The sequence below is a fragment of the Cottoperca gobio genome, chromosome 16, assembly GCF_900634415.1.
Source record: "Cottoperca gobio chromosome 16, fCotGob3.1, whole genome shotgun sequence".
Classification (NCBI taxonomy): domain Eukaryota; kingdom Metazoa; phylum Chordata; class Actinopteri; order Perciformes; family Bovichtidae; genus Cottoperca; species Cottoperca gobio.
In genome coordinates, this window is record NC_041370.1 from 6528469 (window position 1) to 6539631 (window position 11163).

Genomic DNA, 11163 nt, shown 5'->3' on the forward strand with positions numbered 1-11163 from the left:
TTTTGCCCGATAGTATTTATAGTTTGGAGCCACACCAGTAATGTTGTTTAACCAGGTCTCAACTAGAAACATACAGTGCAAGTTCTTTTGAATGATCAGATCATTAATCAAAAATGATTTGTTAGCCAGTGATCTGACATTCAGAAGAGCCACTTTCAGCTGCAGGGAGTCTGTGATAGGAGGTAAAGCCGGTCCTGGTTGTGCACTGATATATCTAAGATCACCAGACGCAGTGCGTGCTGAGACCTGATTGTTTTGTCCGGAAGTAATCAAGACAGGAACGGCATGACATATTAGAACATTTTGGTGACCAGTTTGGGGGGGGGGGGGGGAGTGATGTCCTTGAGTGTGCTTTTAGTATACATCGAGGGGGAGGTGTGGGGGATGTCTGGGAGAAGACCGGGGGATGATGGTGGTGGATGATGGTTTAGAGCGGGGGGTTATTTGAGGTGTCAGTTTAAGACCATCTTTCACCAATTTGTTTATCCTTTTAAAAAGGAGGAGGAGAGGGGGTAGGATGCCTCAATGTTACTCCACAGAAATTTAACTTCATCCATGTCTGGCGGTGGAGTTGAGGGACTGGGGTCCTTGGTGTGCAGGCTTGTTGTGGCTGGTGCTGCAGGAAGGTCACTTGCTCCAGTTATTTGGACGTCCTCGTGGTTGTTATCTGGTGGTGTGGGGGCTGGTGTCTCCTTGCATTTAGCCAAAACAGGTGGCTAATGGTGTAATCCATGTTTGAAGTGAACAGTGTTTCTCCAGATCTTTTGAGAGCAAGTCCATTTCTTCTGAAAAGGCCTCTACGCTGCCAGAACATATTGAAGTTGTCAATAAAGTTCACTTTGTGCAGGGGACAGGCAATTGATAGTCTTGTACCTGATCTAATAAAGAAATAAAATAAGACTTGGTTCACTTCACTCTTTAATATTTAAGTCGCACATTATCAACATGATATATTAAATACACGTATGCTATTTTGGAGACTTTAGGTCCAAGAGAGGCAGTCTAAGTCAGATCACTTGTAGAGAAGCTTCCTGGAAACTTGAGGTAGCGCAAAGAGGGAAGAAAGTGCAAAAGGAGGAAGAGTCAGTTCAGAGCTGAGAGACTCGGCAGAGATCACTGTGGAGAGAAGAGGGCGAGAGAACGAGACAACAAGAGGTAAAACACTTCTCTTTTCTTCTTTTTTATATCTAAAATATCAAGATTAAATTGTAAATAAAACTGAAGAAGTCATTCTTCCCTAACTGATTGAGGTTTTGAGACTCCCTCTTTTTACTGGCTTTGAACTAGTGTGTGCATTTAATTGAGATAGTCTGGGGTTGGGTGGGGGGGGGGGGGGGTTGTAGATGAAGCTGCTACAGATCATTGAAGTTCATTTATTCAGCAGCTTTCTGTAACAGATATTACAAAGTCTTTGGAAATTACTTAAACTCACTCAGATCTTAGCCACATTCATCAATGTTACTTTCAACAAACGTGAAGATAAAACATCCTGTATTTAAATCTGTGCCGTCAACCGTGGAGGTGTTTTTGAAAATGTTTTGTACTTCTGCAAGGAAAAGACACCGACTGTCGTAATCATCGAATCAGGATGTTTGTTCTGATCTGGGCGACTCTTCTCTTCTTTGTCAGAGGCATCGCTGCTGAAGCAGGTATGCCTCTTCATTATAATGTTAAGATGTCAACAGTAAATATATGAACTAAAATAAATACTTTTACATGATAAACGTCCTCATTAGTAGCATTCCTCACAGCATCTACTGACCTGGAAACTGATGAATATAAATTGTTATGCAAGTGATTCTTGTTTATCAAAGATGTTCTGGGTAAAGAAATGTCAAATGCTGAAATGTTGTTTACTCAACGCTGCTGACAACAGCTGTTTGAAAGACAAACGGTCGTCGTATCCTTCCTTCACCATTTATTAAATATCATAGTGTAATGTCATATGTATTGTGTATTTATATATCTCCTGTCCCCGTTTTTGTCTCGCTGTTTTCATCAACAGATGCATCAGTGGGGTTAACAACACGCTGTGACAAAGGATTCTGTATCACTCTTAGTGAAGCAGAAATAACAGCAGAGGCTGGACTCTGTGTTGTGATACCATGTTCTTTCAGTACTACTTCAGGCTTTACACCCCAACATTTAGTTTGGTACAAATGTGAACCATTGAAATCAAGATGTGGCGATTCTGACATTGTATTCCACACCAACAAGAACAACAACAAAACTCAGTCCAGGTTTATGGGACGGATTTCACTGTTGGAGCCTGAAGTGAGTCAGAAGAACTGCAGCATCATCATCAACGACCTCACTGTGTCAGACTCTGGATCATATCAGCTCAGAGTTAATGGTGTTCTGGATGGGAACACAGATGGATATACATTCACTACAAAATCAACTGTCTCTGTTAAAGGTATGGAGAGCTACAACAAATATATAAAGTGAAGATGTTCATGTGTGTGCCTATGAACTACACCAACATATTTGGTGTATTTATAATCTTAACGGGGCATGAAGTAATGTTTAGCATTTGTCGACCTCTGTGGGCAACCAGTAGTAACTGCAGCAGTACCTGATAGAACGCCTTCTTATTGTCCCGTTTAAATGTTAAACAAAGTATTTGATTATTTTAGCCTGAATTTAAGTGACGGACCTTCAGGCTGCTCACCTGACTCCACTCGTGGTCTTCCTGCTCTTCCATTAGGTCTGATCCAGAAGCCCACAGTGGTGATTCCTCCTCTGGCAGAGGGACAGCAGACCACACTGAGCTGCACTGCTCCTGGTCTCTGTTCTGGATCTGATTCCAAAATCACCTGGACGTGGAGAGGAGCAGGAGAGAAGGACTCTCACATCACAGGAAACCTCACTGCTTTCAAGACTGAACACCTGACTGCTGTCACACAGAGACTCAGCTCAACTCTGACCTTTAACTCTTCAGCTGAACACCACGGCACCAACGTTACCTGTAAGGTCAGCTTCACAAACAACATCACTGCAGAGGAGACATTGACTCTGAATGTGACCTGTGAGTAGCATGTGTATTTGTTTTAATGATGGTTTTCTGATCTGTGTCGAGTTTTACAACATCAAGTGTTCTTGTGTCTCACAGATGTGAAGGAACTTAAAATGAATGGGATTAAGAGTGTGAAGGAGGGTGACACTCTGAATTTGACCTGCAGTGTTGAAAGCTTTCCTCCATCTCTCATCGTGTGGACTAAATCTTCTGACAAAAACATGCAAAATGGAACAGAAACAAATCTGCAGAATGGCACAGAGACCTTCCTGAAGGAAGAAAGTGGATTGGCCATTTTGTCCATTTCTAACGTGACAAAAGAAGATTCTGGACTGTACATCTGCACAGCAAAATATCTGAACAACACACTGATGGGAAAAGTTGTAGATGTAAAGGTCGTGTGTAAGTACATTGTACAACTGTTCAGAACATTTCTTGTAGTATTTTCTTCTTGGGTAACTGTAACCATCAGAGCAACCTTGATAAACCTGCCAAATTCCCTTCCTTTCTTCAAATATATGTTGTTGTTTTGACGGCTGAAGAAATGTTCCGTCTTTAATATGATTTTAAATAGTCCTTGGATCTATGGAGGCAATGTGAAGGTTCTCAGCCTCACTGGAGCCACATGTTAAGGATATAATAAACTGTGTTCTCTGTTAAAGATGTGTTTAGAGTGTGGCGCCCTCCAGTGGTATTTCATTTTCTTTCTTTTTAAACTGTTGCAGAAAACGCAATCAGAAATTCTTTTAAATTTATATTTTGTGTTTATTATATATATCTCATATTAATTATATACTTTATACACTGCTGTATGCTTTTTCAGATTTTTTTGTATTTTGAATTGATTATTGTATTTAATAATCTAGTAATCCTGTGGGCCCACCACTGGGGTCGGGTGCGCTGTCACACGGGTGGCAGCAGAGGCTGGCTCTGGGGACGTGGAACGTCACCTCTCTGTGGGGGAAGGAGCCGGAACTAGTGCGGGAGGTGGATCGCTACCAGTTGGATCTGGTGGGGCTTACCTCCACGCACAGTCTTGGCTCTGGAACCGTACTCCTGGATAGGGGTTGGACTCTATTCTTCTCCGGAGTTGCCCAAGGTGTGAGGCGTCGAGCCGGGGTGGGGATACTCACTAGCCCCCGGCTGAGCGCCGCTACGTTGAAGTTTATCCCGGTGGACGAGAGGGTCGCCTCCCTACGCCTTCGGGTTATGGGGGGGAAAACTCTGACTGTTGTTTGTGCCTATGCCCCAAACCGCAGTTCTGAGTATTCGGCCTTCTTGGAGACCCTGAATGGAGCCCTGCAGGGGGCTCCAGTAGGGGACTCCGTAGTCTTGCTGGGAGACTTCAACGCACACGTGGGAAACGATGGAGACACCTGGAGAGGCGTGATTGGGAGGAAGGGCCTCCCTGATCTAAACACGAACGGTAATTTGTTGTTGGACTTCTGTGCTAGTCACGGAATGGCCATAACAAACACCATATTCGAACATAAGGATGCTCATAAGTGCACGTGGTACCAGAGCACCCTAGGCCAAAGGTCAATGATCGATTTCGTAATCGTATCATCTGATCTGAGGCCGCATGTTTTGGACACTCGGGTGAAGAGAGGGGCGGAGCTGTCGACTGATCACCATCTGGTGGTGAGTTGGATCAAGGGGTGGGGGAAGACTCTGGACAGACCTGGTAAACCCAAACGGGTAGTGCGGGTGAACTGGGAACGTCTGGAGGAAGCCCCTGTCCTGGGGATCTTTAACTCACACCTCCGGCGGAGCTTTTCAGCTATCCCTGTGGAGGTTGGGGGCATTGCACCTGAGTGGGCGATGTTCAAAACCTCTATTGCTGAAGCAGCGGTGATGAGCTGTGGTCTCAAGGTCTTAGGTGCCTCAAGGGGCGGTAACCCTCGAACACCGTGGTGGACCCCGGTGGTCAGGGAAGCCGTCCGACTGAAGAAGGAGTCCTTCCGGGTTATGTTATCCGGGAGGACTCCGGAAACAGTTGCAGGGTATCGAAGGACTAGAAGGGCGGCAGCTTCTGCCGTGTCAGAGGCAAAGCAGCGGATGTGGGAGAAGTTCGGAGAAGCTATGGAGAAGGACTTTCGGTCGGCACCAAGGTGCTTCTGGAAAACCATCCGGCACCTCAGGAGGGGGAAGCGAGGAACCATCCAAGCTGTGTACAGCAAGGGTGGGACCCTGCTGACTTCAACTGAGAAGGTTATCGGCCGCTGGAAGGAGCACTTTGAGGAACTCCTGAATCCGACTAACACGCCCTCTATGGTTGAGGCAGAGCTGGAAGCTGATGGAGGATCATCGTCAATTTCCCTGATGGAAGTCACTGAGGTAGTCAAACAACTCCACAGTGGCAAAGCCGCAGGGGTTGATGAGATCCGTCCAGAAATGCTGAAGGCTTTGGGTGTTGAGGGGCTGTCTTGGTTGACACGCCTCGTCAACATTGCGTGGAAGTCTGGGACAGTGCCTAGGGGTTGGCAGACCGGGGTGGTGGTTCCCCTATTTAAAAAGGGGGACCAGAGAGTGTGTGCCAACTACAGGGGTGTCACACTTCTCAGCCTCCCTGGTAAAGTCTACTCCAAGGTATTGGAAAGGAGGGTTCGGCCGGTAGTCGAACCTCTGATTGAAGAGGAACAATGCGGATTCCGTCCTGGTCGTGGAACAACAGACCAACTCTTTACTCTTGCAAGGATCCTGGAGGGGGCGTGGGAGTACGCCCATCCGGTCTACATGTGTTTTGTGGATCTGGAGAAGGCGTATGACCGGGTCCCCCGGTTGATACTGTGGGAGGTGCTGCGGGAGTATGGGGTGAGGGGGTCACTTTTGAGGGCCATCCAATCCCTGTACGCCCAAAGCGAGAGTTGTGTCCGGATACTCGGCAGTAAGTCGGACTCGTTTCCCGTGAATGTTGGCCTCCGACAGGGCTGCGCTTTATCACCAATCCTGTTCGTGATTTTCATGGATAGGATATCGAGGCGTAGTCGTGGAGGAGAGGGGTTGCAGTTCGGTGACCTGAGGATCTCATCGCTGCTCTTTGCAGATGATGTGGTCCTTATGGCATCATCGGTCTGTGACCTTCAACAGTCACTGGATCGGTTCGCAGCTGATGAGGATCAGCACCTCCAAATCTGAGGCCATGGCTCTCAGCAGGAAACCGGTGGATTGCCTACTTCGGGTAGGGAATGAGCCATTACCCCAAGTGAAGGAGTTCAAGTACCTCGGGGTCTTGTTCGCGAGTGAGGGGACAATGGAGCGAGAGATTGGCCGGAAGAATCGGAGCAGCGGGGGCGGTATTACAGTCACTTTACCGCACCGTTGTGACGAAAAGAGAGCTGAGCCAGAAGGCAAAGCTCTCAATATACCGGTCGATCTTCGTTCCTACCCTCACCTATGGTCATGAAGGCTGGGTCATGACCGAAAGAACGAGATCACGGGTACAAGCGGCCGAAATGGGTTTTCTCAGACGGGTGGCTGGCGTCTCCCTTAGAGATAGGGTGAGAAGCTCAGCCATCCGTGAGAGACTCGGAGTAGAGCCGCTGCTCCTTTACGTTGAAAGGAGCCAGTTGAGGTGGTTCGGGCATCTAGTAAGGATGCCACCTGGGCGCCTCCCTAGGGAGGTGTTCCAGGCACGTCCAGCTGGGAGGAGACCCCGGGGAAGACCCAGGACTCGGTGGAGAGATTATATCTCCTCACTGGCCTGGGAACGCCTCAGGATCCCCCAGTCGGAGCTGGAGGATGTGGCCCGGAGAAGGGAAGATTGGGGTTCCTTACTGGAGCTGCTGCCCCTGCGACCCGATCCCGGATAAGCGGTGGACGATGGATGGATGGATATTGTATTTATATATTTAATGCAGTCTTACAGACATACATTATGACTGCTGCTTTTCTTTTTCATCAGGACTACTTGACTTGTTATATTTGCATTCATGTACATATTTGACAGATACTCCCAGAATTCATGTATATGGTCTATAAATATTGTGAGGTATTATAATGTGGTCATTTTTTAAATAGTTTTAATTGAACAACAATCTTTAAATCTGTTTATCGTATCTAAACTTCAAATATTGTGTTCATGTGCTTCACAGATATGAGGAACATTGTAATCACAGGGAATAGAGCTGTTGAGGTGGGAGACGCTCTGAATTTAACCTGCAGTGTTGAAAGCTTTCCTCCATCTCATATCACATGGACCAACACACACCTGTACAACGGACCCGCTACTAACCTGCAGAGCAACACTGGATCAGCCACACTTGTCATCCCGAATGTGAAGACAGAATATTCTGCACGGTACATCTGTACAGCACAACACCTGAACACGACTGTGACGACATACGCTGAAGTAACAGTGATTTGTAAGTAGATTGTACTAATCTTGAAAATGAAGTTTATGTTCACGTTTCAGAATTTTCTTGTGATTCTGCTTTTATTGTGTTTTACAGTGTTTTCAAAGATCTTAAAAAACTCTGGCTGTGTGGTTCAGTCGGAGGTCCTGAATTGTGTGTGTATCACTGAAGGCTTTCCTTTACCCACCATCACATGGCCGCTGTTGAAGAAACACACAGAGTACTCTGTCATTACATCTGTGTCAAACCACACAGTCAACAGCACCGTCATCCTACCTGCAAAAGACCTCAGCAACACTTCTGTTGAGTGTGTCAGCAGCAATGGACATGGGGAAGCAAAACAAACCTTCACCATCCTAAGATCCAACACGTCGGAACAAGCGGGTACATGTTCTCAACTAAACTTCAGCATTATATCATTTTCACTGTGACCAGTTGGGCAAGCGGTCAAAAGGAACAACTATTGCATGTATATTAATTCAGAACGACTTGGAAAGACATTTTTTCTTGTTTCTCTTAATTTTCAGGTAAATCCAATGAAATATTAAACATTGTTTCACGGCTGGAAGTCATCATTGCCTTTTTGATTGGGATACTTCTTTCAGCAGTCCTTTGCTGTTTGACCACACAATGCCTCAGGTACAGCTTTAAATCAAATAGCTAATTCATAGTTTTGTTTGTGGATAATCTTCATACATAAACGCACATTTGTTGCTGTTTTTAAATATTTTCTTTCACCCCAGAAAAAATAAGAAGAACTCTGTAAAACTGGATGAGACTCTGGAGATGGTGACCAGCGAAGAGGATCCACTGGTGTTGTGTGTGAGTGACGAGGCAGCGCTGATCAAATAAGAATTATTACCATTACCTGTTTCTCGCCTCAAAGGTTTTCTTAAACATATTTTAATGTATTTAGCTGTAAAATGAGTCAGTCGAGCCAAAAGCAAGCACCGCCCACCTGCCGGAGCAAACCTTCCCATTTGTTATTGGTCAGCTCACAGCCAAGCAGCTGATAGGAGCCACTGAGGATGAAGCAGCTGTTGCCGGAAAGCTCAAGCAAGCACAACTTCTGTGCTCTGACTGAACGTACCGGGAGAGAGAGGTGTCGGGACCCTTTGTGTAGCTTTGCAGTGCAATACAGACTGGTCTGATTAACATTAATTTTACTATGATAAAAGCAAATACTACAATCATGAGAAGTCATCTGTTCGAGGCAAAGACACAAAAACTACTTCTGCAAAATTGCATTGTTCATATTTGCCTGTTTAGGCACAATGTTCGCAGCCTCCGCTGTCACTGCAGGGACAATAATCTTTCATCTGCATCGTGTGTTGACATGAACAGTGTTTCTGTTCATCTTTATTCTCTATGCCTTTATAAAAAAAAAAATGAAATTAATGAATGGCAATTTAATGCTATTAAATATGCCTTATCATTAAAAATAAAAAGACTGGTAAAAATAGATTAGAAACGAGAAAGTCTAACTGGTCAGTAATGTCAATATACCAGATACAAATGTCACAATACACAATTGATGAATGTAGCAGCTGCTGAATGAGTTGTATCATTGACATTGTACCTGACAGATGGATGCTGCTCAAGCAGTGGAAGAGGATCAGACCTACCAAGAGGCAGCTGAAGGAGGAGGAGCTGTGGCAGCAGAGAGAGCAGCCACTGATCTCGATGGTGGACCCAAAGATGTGGAGTACGCTAGCATCAATTTCTCCATGTTGACAAGAAAGAGTCAGAGGGAGGCAGCAAAGAAGCAAGAGACCACAGAGACGGAGTACGCTGAAATTAAGAAAGAGGTAAAAGAGGAAAGAGATGACAATGGAGGAGAGGAAGGTTGTGTGTTGGAGGGCAAAGAGGAGGAGGAGGCGCAACCTTGTGTTCCTAAAGAGGAGGAAGAGGAGGATGTGGCAGTGTACTCCAATGTGAAGGACATAATGGGTGAGATTTGAGCACTGTTGCATAGTGGAGTTGCGCTACGATGAATTCTTTGCTCTCATCAGTTGTGATGGATTGATGTACTGGATTGACACACCTGTGAATGAATGGCGTCCTGTGAGCAGCTGTTTTCTTCAAACGTCACATTCAGCAAGCGCTAAACTGAAGTGACTGAGACGCATCACACCTCGACATGTGGGAGGCTGTGCAAAGCCATTCATTCAGCTCAGGGTGGAATGGAAGAGAATTTCTTACTCAAATGTTTTTGTGCTTTAATGTGTTTACCGTTCATAAACTTTCCAGATAAGTTTGACCCACATCAATGAAAAGTTGACACCGGTATTTTGGGACAACCACCTCTGCTCTGAGTGTTCTTTTGTTTGATACATTTTATTTAACCAGGATAAGCATGGGTCTTAAGTGTCCCTCTGGTCAGCCCAAAGCTCTTTAGAGGCCCACATTTCTCTGCCTCAGGTACAAATGAACCTTCACGTTCACCGTGTAGCAAAGAGGTTTCTCTTTTTCAGCGTGCTCTTGGGATGGCAATGCTTTGTTAGACTGCTTTGGACCAGACTGGAATATCTCAACTATGATGGATGTTCGTATACAGACTTAAACCTCAATGTTTTGAATTTCTCCATTCTGTTTTATATATATATTATTATTATGAAGAATTACTGAATTACAAATTACAGCTCGGTATGCCTTTTCTTTTTTTAGCTTTTCATTTGATCAGTGTTTTCAAACTTATAACACATTTAGCCCGATTTGTCTCTAAAGGCCTGTTAGTGTTCTTTAGTAAGAAGTCATACATTGCTTCCCTTTTTTTTAATGTGTTACAGGAATCATCTTGACTCAAGTACTAAAAGTGAACAGTATCTGGCACATGTGTTTGTCTGAATAATGAAATCTTTGAGTGGTCCGTTACCACGAAGCCTTTCTAACTACAGAACCTGTGAACACTGCAGAATGTACCAGAAGTGAGTGTTCAGTATGTGTAACTGATGAGGCCAAAGGTGAAGTCAGTTTATTATCTAGCACCTTGAAGTCTCAACAGGAAGTCATTGGAGAGAATCAAGTGATGCTTTATTAGGCAATGTTTAAGTGAAGAACCACTTCAGGGACTTTTCTGAGAACATAAAGGTGTTACAATAAACCATATTGTTAAAAATAGAAGTTCTTTCTAAGATGCTTCATGCAGCTGAAACAGGAACTAAGATTTAAATACTTTTTAGTTGCAGGTTTTTAATTAACTTAATCTTTGATGGAAGTTGTACATAATTAAACTAATGTTTAAACTAATGACTTTTACAATGGGCCATCATTATTTAACTGCCGATATTAACAAGTAATACAGACCATTCACATGCATGCACATCACTCTGCACGTAATGTATCATGCCTACAATGTAGAAGGATAGTTTGTACATAGAATGTTTGGTTTCTTACAGTGACACAATTTTCTCAAGCAGCCATATGGTACTTCCCCTTTCTCAGTTGTTCACCCCTTCACAGTCTTGTACCTGATCTAATAAAAAAAATAAAACTTTGTTCACTTCACTCTTTAGTATTTAAGTTGCACATTATTAACGTGATATATTAAAACCTCTTAAAAGGTGGACGGATTTACCCGAAAATACCTACAAACGACATACCCAAAGTAAATTGAAAGCTGCTCTTCAACCATTTGTACCAGCTGCGTGATTTTGGTCTCATTCAAAAGATGACTCTCTTATTGTTCTTGCAAAACAGTGAAGAATCACTCCAAGTGCTTCTGGCACTGAGTAATAGTGGTCTGAATATACTGAATTTGAAGAAAAAACACTCCTCTTGAATTTCTTTGTT

General features: G+C 44.3%; 1 protein-coding gene across 2 annotated transcripts; it reads left to right on the forward strand.

Moving 5' to 3' along the window:
- Positions 1-1112: 1112 nt before the first annotated feature.
- LOC115020869 (sialic acid-binding Ig-like lectin 10) lies at positions 1113-10620 on the forward strand. 2 transcript variants are annotated; one of them, XM_029450894.1, is made up of 10 exons: positions 1113-1155; positions 1554-1649; positions 2006-2416; positions 2708-3028; positions 3113-3418; positions 7111-7380; positions 7468-7755; positions 7899-8010; positions 8115-8191; positions 8958-9155. In XM_029450894.1, the coding sequence occupies exons 2-10, from the start codon at positions 1589-1591 to the stop codon at positions 9008-9010; spliced, it is 1899 nt and encodes a 632-aa protein (XP_029306754.1). In that variant the 5' UTR covers positions 1113-1155; positions 1554-1588; the 3' UTR covers positions 9011-9155. The 2 variants fall into 2 exon arrangements, with proteins under 2 accessions (XP_029306754.1, XP_029306753.1); XM_029450893.1 differs by lacking the exon at positions 1113-1155 and having other exon boundaries at positions 8115-8193; positions 8958-10620.
- The last annotated feature ends 543 nt before the right edge of the window (positions 10621-11163 follow it).